Source organism: Mauremys reevesii, linkage group 7 (genome assembly GCF_016161935.1).
Source record: "Mauremys reevesii isolate NIE-2019 linkage group 7, ASM1616193v1, whole genome shotgun sequence".
Taxonomy (NCBI): Eukaryota; Metazoa; Chordata; order Testudines; family Geoemydidae; genus Mauremys; species Mauremys reevesii.
Window position 1 is genome coordinate 117673791 of NC_052629.1, and position 24470 is coordinate 117698260.

The 24470-nt window shown below is 42.2% G+C and overlaps 2 protein-coding genes across 6 annotated transcripts in view; both read left to right on the plus strand.

Moving 5' to 3' along the window:
• The window catches only part of TMF1 (TATA element modulatory factor 1), a 32652-nt gene extending 20809 nt beyond the window's left edge, over positions 1-11843 (plus strand). The window contains exons 11-17 of one of the 4 annotated variants that reach the window (XM_039546453.1): positions 394-586; positions 2459-2528; positions 2613-2705; positions 4080-4217; positions 4930-5076; positions 6115-6240; positions 8038-11843. In XM_039546453.1, the coding sequence (XP_039402387.1) occupies positions 394-586; positions 2459-2528; positions 2613-2705; positions 4080-4217; positions 4930-5076; positions 6115-6240; positions 8038-8181 (911 nt within the window). In that variant the 3' untranslated portion in view covers positions 8182-11843. The remainder of the gene's footprint in view (positions 1-393; positions 587-2458; positions 2529-2612; positions 2706-4079; positions 4218-4929; positions 5077-6114; positions 6241-8037) is intronic. The other 3 variants (XM_039546454.1, XM_039546450.1, XM_039546452.1) reach the window with 3 other exon arrangements.
• Positions 11844-15668: 3825 nt separating this feature from the next.
• EOGT (EGF domain specific O-linked N-acetylglucosamine transferase) overlaps positions 15669-24470 on the plus strand; it is a 30227-nt gene continuing 21425 nt past the window's right edge. The window contains exons 1-4 of one of the 2 annotated variants that reach the window (XM_039482637.1): positions 15669-15774; positions 19446-19670; positions 22591-22691; positions 24081-24189. In XM_039482637.1, the coding sequence (XP_039338571.1) occupies positions 19461-19670; positions 22591-22691; positions 24081-24189 (420 nt within the window). In that variant the 5' untranslated portion in view covers positions 15669-15774; positions 19446-19460. Of the gene's footprint in view, positions 15775-15931; positions 16071-19445; positions 19671-22590; positions 22692-24080; positions 24190-24470 lie in introns of those variants that run through there. The other variant, XM_039482636.1, reaches the window with a different exon arrangement.

Below are 24470 nucleotides of genomic sequence, written 5' to 3' on the forward strand. Positions count from 1 at the left end.
GCCCGACAATCCTCTCTACCTCCAATTGCATGTTCTTGTTTGAGGGCAGGCATACTGCCACCAATCAGTTCTCAAACAGTGCTGTATCTACTAGTCCTGCTATTACGTGCTTCTGATGGCTAATGCCAAGATGTAATTGCTTACCACATTTTGAATGCTGTTGAAAAGACTACATTTCTCTTGAAGCCTGGAAATAGTACAAGAATAAACCTTTACAATGTTAGATTCAATTCAGATATTTTTCAAAACATTTGGCAAATATGACAAACATTTCAGTTAAACACCTAAATAATTGTCTTAAGTTATGGAGGACTGACTGTTTTGGTGTAAAAGTCAGCTAATAGTTTAGTTTTTTTATAATGGATTGTGTATTTACTCTTTCTTGGGAATTAGGTGAATCTCAAGCCCTCCTGGCAGCAGCAGCTGAGAGAGAACGTGCTGCTACAGAAGAACTTCTTTCCAATAAAATCCAAGTGTCTTCCACTGAATCACAGAATAGCCTCTTGAGGCAGGAAAACAGTCGCCTTCAGGCTCAGCTAGAAGCAGAGAGAACCAGACTCAAGAAACTGGAAAATGAAAACAATAGGTGAATTGGGTCAAGTTCTTGGCTCATTCATGTTTCTTTAGTCAGATTCATGTGGAAATGAAAGGAACAATCAGGTTTTTGTGTTTGAATAGGAAGACTTGCTCTTTTGTATTAATTGGATAACTACCATATAAAATACTGATGGTGTTGCTGGACAGGTTTTATGAAGAAAGACAAAGACAGAGATCCTTTTGTTTATCTGATACCTACTACTTTCAGGTCACTTCAGCTCTTCGGGGCTGTCGTTGTACCCTTCGGGTTCCTAATGGCACTTCTGATGCATTGAGCCTTAAATCTCTCACCTCACCCATGACCAGTCACTCTCACCTACTTGATTTGCTTTTGACAAGAATATTAGATAATGTTCATGTACGGCAGGTACCATAGGCTTGGGGAGGCTATGCCTTCCCAAACAGCCAGATGTGGCTTTGCCTCCCGCCCCCCCCCCCCCCCCCTGCTTTCTGCGCTCTGCATGCGGAGCTCCAGTCCCCTAGCCAGTACCGGCCATGGCTGGGGCTGCGGACACACATGCCGCCCACCTTCCCGGTGCTCTGGGCCTGGGGCCTGCTGCGGTGGGGGGAGGGATGCAGAAGGGGGGGGGCTGAGGGCTAGCTTCCCCCAGCCAGCAGTTCACGTTCCACCTATGATAATGTTCTCTTTGGCCCTACTCTTGCAAGCTGCTTTGTGCAGTTGCAATCCGTGCGCCTGCATGCTGGCATAAGGGTCCATCTGCACAGAGCAGCTTGCAGGATTGGGACATTAGAAAGCATCCAACATCTCCCAAAAGAAATTAAATCAAATAATTATCAAGTGCTAAGAAGTTGAACTGTGGCAACGACTATTTTCTTAAACAAATTCCCGCTTTTAATAATAGAAAAACAAGAAAACATGTCCCTTGAAAACTAATGCTTTTTGGTGGCTCCCTGCCACCACCTTCTGAACGTCTGCCCTGATGCATTTCCACCAACATCCAATCCAGGCCTCCCACCTCTGCCTCAGCACAGAAACTATTGTAGAAGCAAACCTGAAGTCAGTAGTAGAAACATTAACTATGAATTATCCTTGTGAAATTCTTCCTCTTAACTATGTCTCTGACAAACTCTGTGTTTGTTTCCTTTTTAATCCCCTGGGCTGTTCCTGGGGGGAGGTGTGCTTTCCTGCATTGTGATTCCTGTTCATATCAGGAAATTCCCTTTTCAGCATCCTGGTGGTACATTGGGAGGATCAAAATACTTTGTTGATCTTTCAGTAGACTTCATCCTCTCTAGGCAACTGCAGTTTCTTCTCAGACAATCTACCAGTCCTAAGAAATTCTGACACCTGGGATAGTTTTGTCTTCTGGGTTTCATTGTGTTAATTTGAAGAGTCATATGCTCACTTCTGTAGTATGCTTACACTGTTTTTCTATGAGAAATAGTTAAAGCAACTTTCAATAACTTATCTTTAAGGTTAATGTGTTACTGGTTCATGCAATGATAGACCAAGTATCCAGAATATTAAAGCTGCATGCACCACAACTAACGACACTTAAGAGGATATTCCATGGAAATATAAGTAGTAGTTCAACAGGGGTTCTTAAGATTTGCAAACATTCAAGTAGCCACATACTGCGTACAAGTCAGTGTGTGGGTATTTTTCTAATATCATAGAGAAATAGTTGTAGTTCTCCATTTGGTAATACAGATCAATTCTGTTCTTGATGCAGTTAGATATTAAGCTTAGATATATATATTTGTATAGAAAGCAAATATAGTGCATTATGCTTTTGTCAGTTTCAGTAAATTCTTTTTCTTTGTGTGAACCTAAAATAGAAACATGAAGAGACAATTGTCTTTAATAAAATTACATTACCTTTCTCTCTTTTCAATATAGGTATGAGATTGAATTAGAAAACCTGAAAGAGGAGTATGTGAAAACTCTTGATGAAGCAAAGAAAGAAAAGGTATTGGTTAATTCGATATTGCATTGCTTCATCATAAAATTTTGAGTTTGCAAGGGATTAAAAATCCACATTTCCTCCTTCTAGACGCTGTTAGCTACTCAGTTAGAAATGGAGAAAATGAAAGTTGAACAAGAAAAAAAGAAAGCAATTTTTGTACAAGAAACAGCAAAGGAAAAGGTATTGAAATTTGCTTTAATGTTTATTCATGTATTTTAAAAATCTTATTGGGACACAGGATGACCGAGCAAGTCTCGAACGCTAAAATGTCTCATAAACAACAAACAAGAATTACAAGGATCTAGCATGGTAATACCATGAAACTAAGTATCTGGGACTTCTCCACATCTTTCTTTTCCTGTGAATTCAATGCTTGTGTGAAAGGTGCTGTATTGACAGTCCTGAATAATTGCTCTGCCTAGCCATGGAATAAATGAAACATGGACAGTGGCAGCATAGGTTGAGCCACACTGTTGCACCAGTGTGCCTTTGTCCTTACCTTGAGGGGCATAACATTCAGTGTCTAGGGACACTGAAAAACTCTTACCTCTGCTGAGACTACTGGCAAGGTGCTGGTTAATTCCAGTTGTGATGTGTCTGTGTGGTATGAATACTGGTCTGTAGGCCCCAGACTCCACTTTGTTTAGCATAGGTTACCAAGTGCCCATCAGTCACTACCAGTCAGCAGTTGATATTCTAACACAGCTCTGTCCTCACTGTTAATCTCCTAGTTGCTGCAGTTCTGAAACCAAAGTCCTGTTCAAAGCTATTTACTTCATCCTTCTGAAGCCAGCATGTCTTCAGTTGCTGACTGCAGAGGACATCAGCCTATTTAGAAAAACTCATCAGTAACAGAGTTTAGCCTCAGAGATCCTGAATTTGGGCATTGTAACACTTTTTAAAAAATCTCTTCACTGTCCTTCATCCAGGGAAGAAACCCACCTTTTTGTTCAGGGTGTCATTCCTGTGAGGCACATGAGCTCAGCAGAACTCTTAATTGTCTCCAGGGCTCACGTACTTTTGTGGTCTTAGGTCAGCATTATGCAGTGTGGCTACTGAAAGAACACTTCCCTATGCAGTAGGTAGTAACTTCTGTTTCTGCATAGCCAGGAAAGGCTAAGGCAATGGTGGGAAACCTGCAGCCCGTCAGGTTAATCTGCTGGCAGGCCGCAAGACAGTTCGTTTACATTGACCATCTGCAGGCATGGCCGCCCGCAGCTCCCAGTGGCATGTTTCGCTGTTTCCGGCCAATGGGAGCTGCGGGCTGGTCAATGTAAACAAACTGTCCCGCGGCCCGCCAGCGGATTACCCTGACAGGCCGCAGGTTTCTCACCATTTCCTTAGGCTTTCCCAAGCAGTTGAACTTGGGCTAGATGTACTAGTGACACTGTTAAATCCACGTCACTGTTTAAACTTCAATTAATATACAGAAAAAATGAATTTGTGCTATACATTTGGGAGTGAAAAAGGAGACCGCCTTATATGCGAAAAGGTCTGTTTATCATCCTCTTCCTCAACAGTCTTTGTTCCTTGTATTCACTTTCTCTTAACTAGCTGTTGTATTTTTCAAAGGAGCGTAAGTCATTTACCTCATCAGCAATGGAAACTGTTTCGAGTACTCCAACACTGTCACGCTCAAGCTCTATAAGTGGAGTTGATATGGCAGGCCTTCAGGCATCCTTCCTCTCCCAGGTAATGTATCATTTATCAGTTGATGTTTTTTGATCAACCATTTTGCTATCTTGTGTGTGTTTGCAATGAATCATGTTGGTGTCTTCAGATAGTTTTATTGGCATGTTAATTTTATCTAGCTAGTAACTGCATTGAAAAAAGTGATTTCAGCTATTCTGATTTCTTAAACATACCTACGAAATGTCTAGGTTTGCATAGCATTTGAAGGAGGGTGCCTGAGAGTACATTTAAAAAAAAATGTAGAACAGTAATGTGGAGAATATAAACGTCAGGTACTATTCGTGTAATTCATTCCAAGGTGCTTTATAAAATAATTGGACACTATATCTAAAGTTGACTTGACTGACTGTTAATCCAGTGATTCTAGTTTTAGTGCACCACTCACCCATGTAACACTGCCACTGTCTTGATGCAATCTGTGAAAAGTCTGTTGCTTCTGATGAATTTATCTGTGAGAATATAGAGATCTATGCTAGCCAAAGGAAAGTGGTAAAGGTGACATGACAGCCAGCAAATAAGGAGTTATCTTAAACTTTGTTTAGCTATTCAAAATGAGCTTTTGTTTGGAAGGAATATATTTGAAGCATTGAAACTTTTGACTCTGATGATGATGGTCTTCCTTTGCTGTTCATATTGAATCAGTAGGCTCTTGCTTCTAGTGCTAAAGTCTCTCAGTGTCTGATCTTACGGTTGGTTAACTTTTTATTTGTAGGATGATCCTCATGATCATTCATTTGGGTCAATGTCTACAAGTGGGAGCAATCTTTATGATGCTGTAAGGATGGGAGCAGGGTCAAGTATAATTGAAAATCTGCAGTCACAGTTAAAACTGAAGGAAGGAGAGATTTCTCACCTACAGGTACTGTGAGAATCACTTTAAGTTTATTGTGTCATAAGTAGAAAGATTAATGTGATTTTACTTTACTGGCTTTGTTTTACAAAGTTTATTTTACTGATAGCTGTGTAGGGTCTGGATGTGCAAACAATGGTTTTGTCTTGCACTGATGTAGGGACACTCCTCCCCACCCATCCCCCGGGCAGTTCTGTTAAAGTCATGATGGGCCATCACAAGAGATGTAAGCATTCATTACCTAGGTTTTGGATGAGGTGGATCAAGTAGACTCTACCTGGCTATCTCGACATTGATCAGGGTTCCAGGGAAAGGTGAAGAAAAAGGTGAGGAGTTTGTGTTGAATGCTGTTTCATAGGGCACTTAATTGAAGATGCTTTAAAGGCAGTATATCGGAATTCCTCCCCCTGTCTATCTCTGTTCACCTGGTTTGATTGCTTCTAGTTTCTACTGATCTGGGAGTGAAAATCCCCAAGACTTAACTGTAGTTTAAGTGTAAGGAATACTAATGTGAACTTATGTGACATGCAGGTTGGAAAATAAAGAAACCACTTAAACATGTAGTTGTGTGTCATTGTAAACCTGTCTTAAACTTGAATAATGTGTTTTTCCATGTTTAAGATGTATGCACTCAGTTTAGCAAATTAACCTTGAGCTTCAATTTTTATGTATGAAAGAGCTCTTTAAATTGACACCTTACTCCACAGCAAATACTCTTACCTATACTATATTATTTTCTTTCTTTATAAATCTGACATCCACTTGGTACTGTCTATATCAGTGATACTCAGACTGAGGCTTGCGAGCTGCAAGTGGATCTTTAATGCGTCTGCTGTGGCTCTTTGCAGCACTGTGTCTGTTTTGGGTAATGGTGATCGCTATTTTGGTTCCTGAACCATTGAGGTTGAGTATCACTGGTCTGTATAATAAATTGACTTCCAAGATCAATCATTCTGAATTTTTTTTTAAATGAAAAACAAAGTTAGTAACTCAGTAGGTCACTCTCAGCACAAAGCTCTAATAACTGTTAAATGCCTGTTACCTTAGCTGGAAATTGGAAACCTTGAAAGAACTCGATCAATAATGGCAGAAGAGCTAGTTAGATTAACAAATCAAAATGATGAATTTGAAGAAAAGGTGAAGGAGATACCAAAACTACGTGCACAGCTAAGGGTAGGTGGCTTTCATTTATATAAATCAGGTGAGAGATTGACAAGTGATTTATGAAAACTCTTTTTACTAAGTTAATCATTCATAAATAGATATGTAACCCTGTAGGTGCCCATAGTGATACTTAATTCAAAATCTCTTTTTTCCTTAAAGTTGAAAATGTGGTAAGAATCACAAAGTGTACATTGAATTATTAAAAGTTAGGCAGTGGAAAAATAACTCAAAGGAATACAATTTTAGACTTGAAAATTAAGTGCTCTTTTTACAGTAAAACTCATAAATTGTTTTGTAACTTTATAGGATGCAGCTTAGAGATGGATGGGTTTTGTCAGCAGGCTTTGTTGTATTGCATGGCAATTATCAGTTACTTCCCAAATTGATTTTCAAATTGTTATGCTAGTAAACATACATACAGTTCATTGAGTGTGCATACCTATAAAAGAATCCATGTTAAGAGTCAGGAATTGTGAGCTGCAGAGATACACAGCCATATTTTCAGAATTATGCCCATTGTCAGGAATACTAAAATATGCCATATAATCAGTGTAACTGCATGTGTAAATGACCACTTCATAGGCATATAGTCACTTGTACACACAGTTGTCATAATTGTACGCATAATTGTATACAAAAATTAGGTGTGCATATTTTTGTGCTCAGAGCATTCCAAACATTTAGCCTGGAGCTCATAATTTTTGAGTGAATTGGAAGCCTGGAGAGCCAGCATATGGAATACTCCAATTCTTATGAGTTTAGCAAAACATAACCTATCACAGAAAAGGTTTATGATGCCGTCTGATCATGATACTGGTGGAATTAATAAAATAAATATTGCAGATTTTAATCCACTCTTATTACTTAACTTCTTGGGTCTTTTTTTTTTAAAGAGAAATAACATGCAAATCTTTTGAATTGCAGTTATCTCATTCTGGAAAATTATTCTTTTTTATATGTGCAGCATGTTAAATTTTCAAACCAGAAAGTTTTTGACTCTAAGCTTCTTCCTACAACAAAATCTAGTGATGGTTTGCTGAATAGTCTCTCCTTGACTCATCTTAAGTTATGAACATTAACAATTGCACAGTTTTCATACTGCTTTGTACTATGCAAAAATGAAGGGAAAATGCTTCTGAAACCATTTTAGGCTTTCATGTGTACAAGCGCTTGTAAAATCTGGGGTGTGAGAGAGTGTTAAAATTGAATATTATAATTTAAAGTGACCTGAGTCATGAAGTAGATGCCCTTTCATTAGATGATAATTTGTGGACCTTTCCAGATTATTTTACTCTGAAATTCATTTAGAAACTACAGCTGCCCACCTGCTGAATGGAATGCTATGAGCAACCAACCTCTGTGTTTAAGCCGTCAGTTATATTTCAAGATCTTAGTGGTCTTCTGTAAAACCCTTAGCGGTCTGGGGCCTGTTATCTGATATATCAGGGAAAACTTGCAAAAAGTGCCTATTTTCTATAGAGACTTGGGCATTAAAGCTAGAGTCATTTATGAAAATTTTACGCCCTCACCCTATACCCTACCACAGCAGCTGAAACTGATTTGAAGATTTATGCTATTGCTCTTTGTAGTTAAAAATCCTGCCTTTGGAATTTGCTTCCTTTCACGGTTCCCAAGAGCACACAATGCAGTATGTTTATATGGGTTAGCATTAGTTTAACTTTTCAGTTTTTTTAATACTTAAAAGAACTATAGGCAATGTGTTTAGACAAATAATGAAAACAAATATGTGGCATTGCTTTTAAATTGGGGAAACAGCCCAATAACCAGAAGCCCATGTTGTTCTAGGATTTGGATCAAAGATACAATACTATACTTCAGATGTATGGAGAGAAAGCAGAAGAGGCCGAAGAGCTTCGACTGGATCTTGAAGATGTGAAAAATATGTACAAGACTCAAATAGATGAACTTTTAAAACAAAGACACAACTAATTCCTGCTGAAACTGTAACTTTCCAACAATGACTTTAAACTGTAAAGAGTGATGTTTATGTAAATGCAGAATTCAAATGCCTTGTAAAAAAATGTACTATAAAAATGGGATTATATTGTAGAGCTCTTATGTGGGGGAAAAAAATCATTACACTTTAACAGTGTTTAGTACTGTTGGCAGTTAAATTATTTGTGCATTATTTAAAATGTGTTTAAATAAAAACCATCCTTCTCTTTATTTAAGTTTAACCAAAAGGTGGACCATTATGTACAGACAGCACAGAGATTATTTGACTCATGTAATATTACCTAACCATACAGCACTGGAAGGTGTAAGGATACTGTAGCATGAGGCTTTATTAGAACAGCCCTTGATAATTTTCAGATTACTGTTTTACACACTTTCATGGGTACAGATCAGAGTTTATGTTGAATGATTTTTTTAATATCCTGGATATTTTTTCTATAATTTTATAGTACAAATACTATTTTTTTTTAACATGACTATAAATAGCAGTGACTTGCAGTGTGAAACGAAAGGGGGTAGATATTTCAGGCTTAGCTTTTTTTTAAAGTGAAAATTTCTGATTTGTACTTTGGAGATTTTGAACATACAAGAGTAACAATTTCATGTTTATAGACAAAATTTTATCTTCATATTACATCTTTTATCTTCACTCCCCAAAGCAGGAGATTGACTCAAGACTACTACTCTTGTTCTTTAACCTACTATTCCATCTTGAATATTCTTTGTGCTGCATTCCTGAAGCATAATGGGGCCATTTGGTCTGTAACTCTAAATGGAACTAACTTCAACTGCAATAAGCAAGACAATTCTTTTGGTTCTTGTAGTTTTGGGTGCTGCTTTTTAACAGTACTATTTAACAGCAAAACCCCAACAAAAACAGATATATAAAATTCTCTTGACACAAAATAATTGCTGCTGCTCTTCTGTAGCCATTCTGTCTATCTTTATATATTTTTAAAAGTGGATTCTGATGTACTATTTTTAAGATAGCCTGCAGTTGTTAGAAAAGATCTCCAATTTCCCATTTAGGAGAGGCATTGGCTAGGAATCAGATAACATCTACATAGCTTACTGTACGAAGAGCTACATTTGGGGTCATGTGTCAGAGGGAACTTCTGAATCAGACCCTTGGGAGTGCTGAGAATTAGCTTGCCTTCTTCCTCTTTGCATTCCAGACAACAAATAGTTCATTGCATCTCAGATTTGTAGCAGTGATGGATACTTATAGTGTGAACTATGCTGCATATGAAATTCACTGCTTATCATACCACTGCCTGCAATCTGAGAGATTTCTCTCTCTTCCTGTTAAATTACAAATGCATATTAAGTGTCAGAATAATCCCTAATGTGTTACAGTTTAGCATTAGTTGGACTTAATGGGACATGGAGACTTGACTGAGGCTTGGTCTACGCTAGAAACTTATATTGGTTATAACTACATCACTTAGGGGTGTGGAAAATCCATACCTCTGAGCGACACAGTTATACTGACCTACCTCCCTGTGTAGACAGCGCTATGTCAATGGGAGGTCTTCTCCCGTTGACATAGCTACTGCCTCTTGGGGAGGTGGATTTCCAACGTGACGGGAAAAGCCCTCCTGTTGGCATAGGTTGCATCTTCACTGAAGCGCTACAGCGGTGCAGCTGCACCGCTGCAACTTAAGTGTAGACAAGCCCTGAGGAATCAGCCTCTTCTAGAGAGATACTTCTGTAGTAGGGCTTTCCTTCTCAGGGTCTGCCTGCATTAAGTATTTCTGCACTGATGTAGCTACACATGTATAAAATGACGATTGCACTGGTGCAGTTTACACTTTCAAATAGATAACATCTCTGCAGATTTGCACTGCAGCAAAAAATCTCCAATGTTAACAGCAAGATTTAGAGTGAAATATTCAGAGGATTCTAATAAAGCTATAGAGAATTGTAAGGATGCTAAAAGTTATAAAGGCCTGCATCTGTTATAGTAACTTTTAAACAATTTAAAATAGCTTTTTTGGTCAAAGGAATTTGTATTCTTGTGGGTAGTGAATCCTTACAGTTTATTTCATCTTGTAAACTAATAGTTCTTATACTAAAAGACAAACTAAGATTTTGCTTTCTTAAAATGACATTCAATTGCTGGTAAATACAAAATGTAGACTAAAAATTTTATCTAAGCTTATTTTGCAGAAGGTGAATCATCTACAGGTTGGTTGAATCATTTTAAATTCTGAGGTGTAAATATTTAAAAATTGAGCCATTTGTAATGGAACCAATGTTCTAGTAGAGGTAAAATTAGTTTAGGGCACCAGTGAAGAATTGTTTTCATATAGCAGTTTCCCATTACAAATGAGACAACACTCATCTAGTAAAAGGAATGAATAAGTATCTAAAAATGAAGATCAATTAATAGTGATTTATTCTTAGTAGACAAGTCAAGGACTACTCCTGAGAGAGATGCATCTAGCTTGGCATTTTTATTTCACATATGATTGCAGGTGCTTTTCTAAGAGAACATTCCATGCTTAAAATATGAGAGGGTAATTTTCAGTCAAAAGAGCAGATATAGCAACGGCTCTATTCACTAATAACTGCAAATATTTTTCATATGTTCTTTTCAGTAATGAAGAGCTTGAATAAATGGGAAAAAGTAGTGTACGTTCTACACTCACTGTTTCTTCATTGGTTTTAGCTATAAAGTGATATATGTCATGTATTTCAGGCCCAGAATTTGTTTTACAAAACTTGACACATTTTATAAATATTTTGAATTCAGTGAAAAGATGGCTTTTTGCTTGCATTCAGCCATTCTCCTGCAGTGAAACCATTTGCTATAATAGTGCAGTAAAATCAGAAAATGAAACAGTCTAATCATCAAAGCCTTGTGAAACTTAAAAAGTAAATAACATACATGGTGAAAATTTTACTTTTCACCACTACATTTTAAAAGTTCTTTGTTTTAATCATCTTGGGTGAAACATTGTTAAAGAAACAACTGTAAAACATTTTAATATGCCAGTGTCCCTTAGATGCAATGCTGTTGTTGAGATTGTCTGTCTAAGAGAAATATTTTTGGGGAAAAGGGATTATAAAAAGATTTGGGAAAGGTCTAACTTCTATTCAAAGTAATAGATCAAAATATTACCCAAAGAATAACTATTTTGTCTGTATCTGTTAGTCTTCAGTAATAAGTACTATATGAGTGTGAAGAAACATTACCATTTCAAGACTTGCTCAAAGTACATTTTTCAAATGGGGCCTGTTCTGTAGCCCACTGAAGGCAATGGAAAGACCCCTATTGACTTCGGATTAGCCCCATGGTGGTTTAATAGGGAGAAATTAAGGTTCAGTCCAACACTCATTTACTTTAATGAGCATTGCATTGCATCCTTAATGAACAACCAGAGTAGATGTTCCAAATGCTATTTACCTGTATATGTGTAACAATTTTTATTTTCACTACAGAAAAGTTAATTTGTCCTGTTATTAGACTGTTTTTGTTATGGTTATGTTTTGTAAAGGGCTACAACTATCTTGAATATAAGACCGAAAATGGATTAATATACTATGAAAATTGAACATTTGAATTCTGATTGTAAAATAATGTAAATAACCTGTATAAAAAAGGGGCTGGGTAAAATAAAAATTGAAGCTAATAGTGTGTTCCTAGTTTTCTGTAATGACTGAAGATTGAAAACTAATTGAAGATAGGTGATTCTTTGCAAATATCAACATGGCAGCCTGCAAAGAAAATGTCTTAGGTAATTTAAATAAGCAGCCCTCAAAAAATGAACGTTGAATTGAATCAGGGTTTCAGAACACTGGTAGGTCTTGCAATTTTTGTTTGTGCACCAATATCTAGGCACCATAGGATGGTTTACCAAATGTAGTTCTGAATTTTAATGCTGTTCTAGGATTAAGATAATGCAGGGTTTGGACTAACTTCCCTTTAGGCTGTAAATGTAAAATATCTATCAAATAGCTTATTAAAATTAATGGGACTGAAATTTGTGCTTAAGTGTTTTGCTGAATAGAGATGGGAAGACAGATGGTCCAGTGGTTAGGGTGCTAGCCTGTGACTTGGGGGAGCTGGATTTGGTTCCCTGTGGTGCCATAGATTTCCTGTGTGACCCTGAACAAATCAATAGTTTTGCCTCAGTACCTCATCTGTAAAATGGGGATAATAGCACTTTCCTACCTCACAGGGGTCTTGCAATGATTTATATTTAAAAGATTTGAGGGGCTCAGCTACTATGGGAATTTTGTTTCCTCTAAACTTATAGAAACTTTTTTAATTTTAAGAATAACTGAAATGTACTAACATCAATAAATTGAACTGTGCACCCACATTGGGTGGACCAGTATTAAATAATGTTACTGTAGGTGACTTAGAATGTTAACCCTCGTCCTTTCGTTCCAAAAGTCACTTTTCTCGCCTTTGCCCTTCCAAACTGAAGCACAGCATCAGAGAGATCCGAAGACTGGCCAATGGCATTTTCAAGCAATAAAATAGCAAGTGATGTCATTCTCTTGGCCATCGTCAATTACAGGTATGTTTTAATTAGCCCGAGCTTCGAAAAGCTGTGCTTACCACTCACTACTGTGAACGACAGCGTGAGCAGAATCCCCAAAGCTATCCACACATTAGGAAAAGTGGCCTTCAGCTCTGCATCGTGAATGAATGGGAGAACTTGGAGTGGAGAGTGCTTCCCACATTGCAAAATGTAACGGATGTTGTCCAATTCAACACGGAGGTCTTTATCATTGACATCCAAACATTCCCCAGGCGTCAGCCTCCGGTGAAGATCCACACAATTGTTCAAGTGTTTTCCTGTCTGCCGGTAGCTTGCTAAGGTCATACAAAAAGCCCTAGGTCTTTTCATGGTGCTTTGTGTCCAAACCTTTCTTTGATGGACACTTGAGCAGTGTCAACAAGCAAGCAAAAAACCTCCCTCTTGAATTTTTCTTCTAAGCTTCCCATCACTTTCTCTGTCCTCGTAACCAACTGGTCTCCTCTTCTGATGAATACAAGTTTCCTTGAAGACTGGCTCAACTCCTAAGTTTTCCGACATTTCTTTGGTAGCAACATTCTATTTTCCTTTTTGTCACTAGCAACAAAAACAGCACCCCAAACCTGGCGCCCCCTAAACCTGGTGCCCCCTAAGCCTGGCACCCCAGGCAGTTGCCTGCCTCAAAATCCAGCCTCTACCCTGCGGTAATTAGAATGGCTTTTGAAAATAAAAAGGTTGCATTTTGGCCACTGAGAAGCTGTGCATATTAAAGTTAATGGGAGTTTGCCCTTTGACTAAAGCAGAAGCTGTATCTAAGTAGGGAAATAAGTTCAAGATTGAAGGAAATAAAACAATGGTGTTTTAAATGGGTACGTTTCCTGTTGGACCATGGTAGGAAAGGCCCTTTTCCGGTACATACTGAAAAGACCACCCTATCCTAAGCACACCAGGAGAATAGCTCTGTTCTAGTACTTCATTTATGTTCTGCTTTTTACATAGATAAAGGGAAGATAATTGGAAGGTCTGAAATATAAACAGATTTTTAAAAGCATTTAACATTTATATTGCAGTAGCACCTAGCTGTCGAGGTCAGGGCCCCGGTGGACTAGATGCTATGCAAACATGGTAAAGAGCTAAAAAAAGACACAATGGGTAGATGAGACAAATGGGAAGGTGTATAGTTACTTGACATTTATCAAAAATAACAAAGTAAACCTTAATCATGGGTGCAGATAACTGGGGAGGAGCTCAAGCTCCCTTCAAAATTTAGTGATTGCATTAATAAATAAGACACTGAGTCTGGAACAGAAGCTTATTTATCTCACTTTGTTTAAAGGTGCACAAATTTAGTCATGGTACAAAAGTATTCATTAAAGTGCTATTCAATACATATTTTTAACTCTAGGCTCTCCCCCCCCACCCCAAAAAGTTACTTATGCTCCTATTCTCCAATGCATTAGTCTGATCATTATGGGCTTTGAGCATGACAACCGCAAACAAGCTCCAAGAGCTGATAAAGTGTACAGAAAAAGCCTGCTTTATGTACTGCCCTTTGTACTGGTACAGCTATGTTAGGGGTGTGGATTTATACTGACAGTTATACCTGTACAACAACTAACGTGGCTGCAGTTGGAGCAGAGGTGGGCAAACTACGGCTCATGGGACTGTCCTGCCCAGCCCAGCCCCTGAGCTCCTGGCCGGGGAGGCTAGCCCCTGGCATCTCCCCCTCTGTCCCCCCACAGCCGCAGCACTCTGGCCTGCTGCTCCTCTCGTAGGGGCTGTGATCTCCTGCTGCTCGGGGCAGCATGGTAAGGGAGAGGGGCTGAATAAGGGGTAGGGGGTCTCAGGAGTCAGGGGACAGGGAGCAGGGGGTGGTTGGATGGGGCAGAGGTTCTGGGGGGGCAATTGGGACGGAATGGGTGGTTGAGTAGGCGTGGGAGTCGCGGGGGGCCTCTCTGGGGGTGGGGGTGTGCATAGGGGTCAGGGCAGTTGGGATGGGGAACAGGGGGGTTGGATAGGTGTGGGAATCCCAGAGGGGACTCTCAGGGAGAGGGGATGTGGATAGGGGTCAGGGCAGTCAGGGGACAGGGAGCAGGGCGGGGTTGGATGGGTGTCAGGGGTCCCAGTCGGGGGACAAAGAGCAGGGGGTGGGGCTGGATAGGTTGGAGGTTCTGAGGGGGGCAGTCGGGGGTGGGAAGTGTGAGGGGGAGGATAGGGGGCGGGGGGCCAGGCTGTTTGGGGAGGCCCGGCCCTCCATACAGTTTTGCAACCCCAGTGTGGCCCTCAGGCCAAAAAGTTTGCCCACCCCTGAGTTCGAGCGATATTAAGGTCCCTTATTCAAGTACAGTTTATTCCCTTTCTCATAGGTAGTCATAGGCATCCTTCAGTCTCGAGAAGGGTGACCAGATGTCCTGATTTTATAGGGACAGTCCTGATTTTTGGGGCTTTTTCTTATATAGGCTCCTATTACCCCCCGCCCCCAGTCCCGATTTTTCACCTTTGCTGTCTGGTCACCCCAGTCTCGAGAGACCATGGGTTTGTGTCCTGAGAGGTAAAGCATTTACTCCGTTGATTTTACGCCAGATGCGAACAAGAGAGACAATCTCTGCCGCATCCGTCGCATTTCGAGGTGATGTTACAACCCTTTGGGCTCTGCCCTCTGCCAGCTCTTTTCTCTGCTGAGCTGGACGGCTTCCTCTCCTGACTCCCCCCGGACCTTTTTAAAACTCCCCTTTCCAAAGGCTGCTGTCTCCAGAGCCATGTATAACTGCAGGCGCGTGGGAGTGATTTAATGCTGTACAGAGTAAACTTAGTGGGAGCATTTATGGTTTGGACAAGGCCTTGCTAACCACAACCAGGCCCAGGGGGGGTCCCAGCCAGGATGCTCCCGCAGCACCATTCACAAGTGAAGTGGCCAAGTCCCTCAAAAGCATGAGCCCTGCCCGTGCCGGGCGGCCCAGCTGCGGGTGCCAGCAGCGCGGTGACGACAGCCCATCCCGGCGGTGTCACAGGTACAGGATTCGGAGTCAATCCGATTTGCTAGGCGAGTCCCAGGCTCCGCGGGAGCGTGCGGCAGGTAAGGCCGCGTCGGGCTTTAGACTCAGTGCACGGGGGCCCCGCTCCCGCAGGCTGCCCCGCTCTCCGCGCGCCCCCTGGCGGCGCTGGGCGGGACGCCGGGCGGCCAGAGGCCCCGGTGAGGGGCGGCTCCACCTCAGGCCCGTCCGGCCTCCTCGCCGCCCCTCCCCGGGGCTGGTTTCCGGTGAGCGGAGCCAGCCGGGCAGGACTCCGCCCTCTGCTCCCCGTGCGGCGCCGGCTGCGGCAGGGAGCCCAGGCGGAGCGGCCGGGCTGGGCAGCGGCACCGTCCAGCTCCAGGTGGGAGAGCCGGGGCGTCCCCCTCCCGGGGCTGGTGCCTGCTGCTGGGGGCTGCTCGGTGCTCCCCCCGGCCTGGTGCCTACTGCGGGGCTGCTCGGTGCTCCCCCCGGGCTGGTGCCTGCTGCCGGAGGGGCGGGGGCTGCTCGGTGCTCCCCCCGGGCTGGTGCCTGCTGGGGCTGCTCGGTGCTCCCCGGGCTGGTGCCTGCTGCGGGGCTGCTCGGTGCTCCCCCCGGGCTGGTGCCTGCTGCTGGGGGCTGCTCGGTGCTCCCCGGGCTGGTGCCTGCTGCTGGGGGCTGCTCGGTGCTCCCCCCGGGCTGGTGCCTGCTGCCGGAGGGGGCTGCTCGGTGCTCCCCCCGGGCTGGTGCCTGCTGCGGGGGGGGGCTGCTCGGTGCTCCCCCCGGGCTGGTGCCTACTGCGGGGGGGGCTGCTCGGTGCTCCCCCCGGCCTGGTGCCTACTGCGGGGGGAGGGGGGGCTGCTCGGTGCTCCCCCCGGGCTGGTGCCTGCTGCGGGGGGAGGGGGGGCTGCTCGGTGCTCCCCCCCGAGCGGGTGCCTCCTGCTGGGGGCTGCTCGGTGCTTCCCCCGGCTGGTGCCTGCTGCTGGGGCTGCTCGGTGCTTCCCCCGGGCTGGTGCCTGCTGCTGGGGGAGGGGGGGCTGCTTGGTGCTCCCACCGGGCTGGTGCCTGGTGCTGGGGAGGGGCTGCTCAGTGCTTCCCCGGGCTGGTGCCTGCTGCTGGGGAGGGGCTGCTTGGTGCTCCCCCGGCCTGGTGCCTGCTGCTGGGGCTGGCTGCTGGGCTGGTGCCTGCTGCTGGGGGATGGGGGGCTACTCGGTGCTCCCCCCCGGCCTGGTGCCTGCTGCTGGGGAGGGTTGCTCGGTGCCCTCCCGGGCTGGTGCCTGCTGCCTACTGGGGGGGGGGGGTGGCTGCTTGATGTGTTCCCCCCGGAAGCTGGGAGAGGGCTGCTTGGTGTACCCTGGTGCCTGTCTCAGGGTGGGGGGGGGCACAGGGTGGCTGATTTGGGGCATTTCTTCTCTCCTCTTTCACTGGGTGCTGCCTGTTGCACGGGCTGGCTGGGTGCTGCTCTGCCACCCTCGCTCCTCCCCCACTGCAGGCTGGATGCACACACAGTCCCCTCCCCGGCCCTTACTGGAAGTGTGTGTGTAAGAGGAACTGGCTCAACTTGGGGGTCTGGCACTTGGCATCTCCCTCTCAGAGTTTGGGGAGGATGTTATTGAAATTGTATTGGCTATTGTACATTTGTAGGAGCTGTGTTATCTACCGTCCCCTTCTACCCTAAGGACTGCTTCTTCTCTGTTATCCAATTGGTCTGTGCAGAGAATTAACCCTGTAGCAAAGCTGGAGAATCCTCTTCCATTCTCCCTGTGCCGCACCGGACCTGCCCTGGTGTCAAAGAAAGGGCTGTAAAGTGGCCTTCCAGGTCATTGTTCATCCAGCTCTAGGGGGGAGGAGGGATTAAAGCAGTTTGAGGGTGTAAACCTTGACTCAGTTAAAGCATCAGCTAGCATGACAGGGCTACTTGAATTTCCTCCCCTCTGGGTTTGTGGTGGTTGAGAGGAAGTACCATTTTTGCACACACTAGCTTCCCATTACTTTCCTGGACATCAAATTTGTCCTAGAGGCAGTCGGGTTCTACAGCTATCTAAGGCACTTGGCACCTTGCAAAACTGCCCATGCCTTAGCTCAGGACATGTAACCTGTACTCTGTGAAAGGCTCCATGAATTGATATTGCCTATGCATTTATCTGCCTGAAAAGACTCACTGAATTTGCATGGAGCTGTGCTAACCACGTTTTCCACTTCTGATATCTTGAATTTAGCAACAGGTAACTTCAAAATTCTATTCCTTGTGTCTTGTCTGGTTACAGAGTCCCAAATCCCTCTGTGCTGAAAGAGCGGCCTCATTTTTAAGAGCAGCATTTAATTTTGCCTCACAGTTAACTAATGTGCTTGTTACAGAATGTAGCTGTTCTACTGCAAGCAGTTGCAATCTACATTTTGTCATTCATTCGTGAGCATGAGTTACTGTGATCACCAATTATGATTGTAGGAGCAAATTCCAGGCTCAGAATTGAATGTCCCTCAAAATGTAGTTGTATTGATCCATTGGAGACTTGTAACTGTAGAAAAGGGAGCTGTGGTTAGAGAGTTCATCTCCGATGTAGAGAGTAGGGAGCTGGTTTTGTGTTTGAAGATCTCTGAGGAGGAAAAGGGTGCTCGTACTAATGCTGACTCTTGGTTTTTCTTTGGTTTTCTGAAGACCCTTAGATAACCATGGTAATAAATTCTGTAGGAAAGGGGAAGATCTGAAAGCTCTTTAACTTTCTTTAAGTTTTCTAACTGAAAGCTTTTCAGCAATAGGAGTACGACTCGGAGAGGCTGGGAAGGGCGATGTTTAAAGCTATAGATTGGGCTGTGTGCACAGTTTTAACAGCTACAGGTGTATGATTAAAAATGTACTGACAATTCTGCTTATTGAATATTCTCAAGGTTTGTGATTTTGTATGTGAGATTTTCTATGCAAAATGTATTTAATTCTTCCCTGTAGCCAGAAAATCTAGAGCAATTCTCCTTGAGTAGATAGGCAAGTAACTGACTGCATCATAGGAATATTGCTAATAGCTTTAGTGGGTTACAGATGCATTTATTTTGAGACCAGAAGGGACCATTATATCATCTAGTCTGACCTGTGTAACACAGGCCACGGGGTTTCCTCCAGTTACTCCTGTATTGAGCCTAATAACTTGTTTGACCATTAAAATGTATCTTCTAGAAATGCATCCACTCTTGATCTGAAGACTGGATATATGTATGTTACATTGTTATAATATACTCCTTGGGAAAAATATGTGTAATGTTAATAAAACATAACCAGACTGATGCATTCAGAAACTTAGATGCCATATTGAGATAGTATATATTGCCATTCAACTGGTTGATGCATTCCCACTTTGTGCAAGGAAACAATTTGTATTTTCCAACATCCCTATTTTTTAAAAGTTTATTATTTATAATCTTAAAAAAATGTAGGCAGTTTTGTAAAACAAGTTCTTCCTACAGTCCAGATACAATATAGTCTATATATAGTTTCCTGATTTGGACACTCAGGATTCCTTGGGACTCGGTGAAAGGCAACACACCCATTTCGCGTTGAATTTGAGTTGGCAGTGCTTAATAACCCTTCATGACTAATGATTAATTTTTCAGACAAATCAGAGACTGTACGAATTAATCTCAGTGCAAGTTTGCCCTGCCTAGGAAAAAGCTGCATGGTCCAAGACAAAATACTGAAAGTGTATTTATTTGACAGAATATTGACCAATAGATATGTTATGTTACTGTCTTTCCTTCTTAACTGCAGGACTAGTTGGCTGCCATGCTAATGTTGCTTGCGTTTGGAGTGCTGCTTCAAGAAATCCTGGCTAATGCCCAAGATGAAAATCTTACTGAAATCAAAAACATTCCAGAAGTGCCATTATATAGCTACAAAAGTATCAATGTACCGGAAGAGCATATTCCATACTTTCTGCACAACAATCGGCATATTGCCACAGTCTGTAAGCAGGACTCTCATTGCCCATATAAAGTAGGTATTTCTATGTTTACTCAAATGTAATTTTGGGGTTGCTTATTCTTAGAATCATAGAAGTTAAAGATGGTAATAAGTTGGTCTGTTTGCCAATGGGTTGGTCATCTCTGGGGTTAGAACAGCTCTTCCTTAAAACTACTAAGCAGTGCTCTTTCCTGACTCCCATACTGTCACAAGAATGGGGGGGAAGGGGGGAAGGATTTGAGATATACAGAGTTTTTTGTTAATTACTGTGATGGTCTGTATTCACCCCTTGCACACTATTATAATAATCTTTGTACAACTGTGCCTTGTGAGGTATCATTTGAAACCTCATAACTCACTGGTCGATATTGTCCTGATAAAATGTGTGTGGCAACATTGTATGTAAAATTATAGGACTCCACAGTATGGTATTACTAAGACGTATTCCAAATCTGGGAAGCAGCCAAACCAGTTTCTCAGAGACAAAAAGACAAGATGACACCTCAGCCAGATGTCAGCAAGGTCAAATGAGCCATCACCTGCTTAAGTGGCTATTCATTGGCAGGAAAAGGGACATGGGTGAAAAATCTACCTCTTAAAAAGAAACAGCTTTGGGTTCCCATCCTCACAGACTTTGTGTCTCCTGAACCTCAGCTAGAGGTGCTTTTCGAAGAAGGGAAAGAACTATGTCAAAGGAGGGCAGATGCCCCAAATCATTCCTCCCTTTCGCTCTGCCCATGGAATCCATTGAAACCTGAAGAACAAACGAAGCAGCATTGGACTGGGGGAGGGATCCTGTCTGAAAGAAGTTCAGCCAGTAGGACAGCTGAAACGTGGTGAGAGAGACCCTACTTTGAATTCATTCTAGTTAGGTATTAGTTGCATTTTACATTTATTTTCCTTGTAACTAATTCTGACTTTTGTGCCTCATTGCTTATGTTCACTTAAAATCTATCTGTTTGTATTTAAGAAACTTATTTTTATCTAAACCAGTGTGTTTGAATTGAAGTGTTTGGGAAACTCCATTTGGGATAACCAGATTTGTGCATATCATTTTCTATTAATAAAATGATGGACTATATATGAGCTTGTGTTACCCAGGCGAGAGCTGGGCAGCACAAGATGTACATTTCTGGGGAAAGTCTGGGACTGGGAGTTTGCTAGTGTAGCTCTGCAGTGTAATTCAAGAGTGGCTGGCTGCAGCACTCAGTCTAACTGGGAGTAACTTACAGGCTGGAGGCTGTGTGTGAGCAGACCAGGAGTGGTAGCTCTCACAGCAATGCAGTATAAAAGGCACTTTAACTTAGAGAGCAGAGGTGACACAGCTGTTTATCAGCCCAGATTGTACCCTGGGTATGTCACAGTGGCGCAGCAAGCAGGGTGTGTGCATAGCTCATTATTTCAAATGAGGTTTACACTTTAAGCACCGGTTAAGCGATTTTAAGTGACTGTTCCCAGGTATGACTGGGAACAGTCAGAGAAAGTTAGTTTATTTTCTGTTTGTTTATTTCGGGTAATTGAAACAGAAACAGTACAGCATAAAAATGAGCATCACTGAAACAATTGCAAAGCTACCTAGATTGGAGGCAGAAGAAAGAGAGCACGACTGCGAATACCAGAAATGGTAGGCAGAAATGAGACTGGAAGCTGCCCACAGGCGAGCCATGGAGCTGAGACTACAAGAAACTGAAGCTCATAAAAGAGCCATGGAGCTGAAAGACAGAGGCTGAAGAAGAAAGAAAAGGAAAGAAAATATAATCGGGACCTGATAGAAAACATGGAAAGATCCCAGAGTTACCAACATTTCTCTCCACTCAAGGAACCCTCAGCTTGGACAAGTTGTGTCCTGCAGTTGTCCTGTGAGACTGCATTGAGGAATACCTTACCACTTTTCAAAAGCTATGTGAGGTTCATATATTCCTGGGGACAAGAAGGTCTCCACACTGATTACAAAACTGTGTGGTAAAGCTTTAACTGTATTTAATGAAATGCCAATTCAGGAAGCTTTGGAATACTTTGAATGTAAGAGAGCCATTTTACAAACATTTCAAATTACTCCAGATGTGTATAGTTTGAAATTTAGAAATCTTAAAAAGAGTGTTGGCATGAGTCATAGTGAATATGCTTATAAGATGTATGACCTCAGGACAAGATGGGTAAAAGGGAAGGGGGCTGAGGATTATGACTAACTGCTTGATCTCTTCGTTCATATACTCAAGGAATGTTCCTGAGCAAAAAGTGTAAGGAGTAGCATGTGGGATAAACCTTTAAAATCGGTATTAGAAATGGCCACTCTGGCTGATCCCTTTTGAGCAAGCCCAGATGTCCAATGAGCACAAGCCACAGAAGAAGGGGCACAAACCCAGTGTAAAGGGGGAAATCCCTTTTTGCCCCTGGGAAAAAGGAGGGTGGTTGGGAGCCTAAGAACTCAACCCCACCCCAAATCGTTCCCCTCCCAGAAATCCCCATCACAATTACCATATAGCCAGAAGAGAAACAGGCTTGTGTACACTGAACAGCATGTTCAGACATGTGAAAGAAGCTCTGTATAGTAAATACAGTTATTAGAAAGTTTCTAGACTTGCTACCAGGCTGGTGTAGTCTGCTTGTCACCTCCAGACTTATGTCAGGTGTATTGAAATTTCAAGTGCTAAAGCTTTAATCTTACAAGTACTATGTACATGTCCAGCTCATGCATATAGTCCTATTGAAGTCCATGGGAATAATGTGCATAAAAGTGTGTGTGTGTGTTTGCAAGACTGGCGCCCAAGATGTAAACAGGTAATCTAAGCAGTTCCTTATGATAATGCGGCGTGAGAAAACGTAAAATTGAAAGCTTTTTATGCAAGGCTGATTTCAAAGAGACAGGGTGTTAGCTAACCGTTATTTGGAAGTCAGCTGAAATATAACCTAATAAGCCAACAGTTCTCAATGGGGATCTCCTGTGTTACAGAAATACTTGAAGAATCTAAAATCCTGCTGGGGCTATGAGAGATCCTGCAAGCCGGAATACAGGTTTGGTTACCCAGTGTGTGATTATGTTGAAACGGGATGGTAAGTTTCCATTTTAAATGTATAGAAGTGCAGCGTGTCCCTAACATAGGACACTAATGTTTATTTTGGATATTGAGTTAACTTACTTGTTTCAAGGCATAGTGCAGTGTTGTCTAAAGGAGGATACTGTGATTTTCTTCATGGAAACCTGCATAACATTGAACTTTTTCAGGAAAAAAAGTGTTATTTGAAGTACTTCATGTCATGATATTTATGCAGACTGGCTAGTTCAGGGGTCGTCAACCTTTGGTATGCAGCCCATCACGGTAATCTGCTGGCGGGCTGCGAGACATTTTGTTTACATTGACCATCCGCAGGCATGCCCTCCCGCAGCTCCTAGTGGCCAAGGTTTGCCGTTCCCAGCCAATGGGAGCTGCGTAAACAAAACGTCTCGCGGCCCGCCAGTGGATTACCATGATGGGTTGTGTGCCAAAGGTTGCCGACCCCTGGGCTAGTTTGTTATAATACAGCCTTAAATTCAAGTATCTTTTTCATAGTTTAAAAAAAGAAAAAAGAACTTGATTTTTTTGGCTGTCCAGCTGATATGTTTCCTGTTTTGAAACTGAATGGAGATGAAAACAATACACTGGCTGGCTCTTCTGTTCTGGTTTATGTATTAATAACTTCAGCTTGTGAGGAGAGAGAGCCTACTCTATAAGATGGTTGTCAGACTCCTTCTGTGGTTAGGGGAATGATATTTTCAGTTATGGACCATGGTCTTCACCCAGTCTCTATGATGCACAGTCTAAGGACAAAACCTGCAGTTTTGATTTCTGTTGAAATTTGGCCTGAGGACGTTGTTTGTCCTTCTCAGTGCAGGATCCATACAGCAGGGATCGTTTTGCAGGATCTGTGGCATCATAACTAACATTCTTTCCATTTACTTTGTGTCCTTTTTGTGTATCTCTCATTTTTACTGTCCTATTTTTATTCTGTCTATTCTGAGATTGTCTATTGTAGGAATTAAAAAATAAAGTAACCTTCCATTAGCCACCAATTGCATTGGTTACAGGAGGCTTAGATATTGCTTTTTGTAGCTCTGCTTTCATAAATTGATAGACTCTAAGGCCTTGTTGTGATCTCCATAATGCAGGCCATAGAAATTCCTCAAAATAATCCTTGTGCAGATCTTTTAGAAAAACATCCAATCTTGATTTAAAGATTGTCAGTGATGGAGAATCCACCATGACCCTTGGTAAATTGTTCCAATGGCTAATTACTGTCACCTTATTGCCAGTCTAATTTGCCTGGCTAGTTTTGAGATCTCTCAGACGATGAGGATAAATAAAACTAATTTCTCAGGCATCCTCTTGCAGTTTGAATTAAAGAGCCTCTTCAAAAAGCTAAAATGCATTAAATGAAGGTCCTTGAATTTTTTTCATGCATCAGGGCTAATGACATTGAGACAGCTCAGCAGATATTCTGGAAACAAGCTGACTTCGGTTATGTTAAGGAAAGGCTGGATGAAATGAAAACCCACTGCAAGCCTATAGCAAAGGTAGGTGTTTTGATATACTTATAAGATAAACAATGCAGTCTTCATAAGTTTTTAAACATAATGCCACTACATAAATCCATGGTACACCCACACCTGGAATACTGTATGCACTTTTGGTCGCCCCAACTCAAAAAGATCTTTCAGAATTGGAAAAAGTACAGAGAAGGGCAATAAAAATGTTAGGGGTATGGAATAGCCTCTGTATGATGAGAGATTAAAAAGACTGGGACTGTTCAGCTTGGAAAAGATGACCAAGGTGGGGATAAGATAAAGGTCTATAA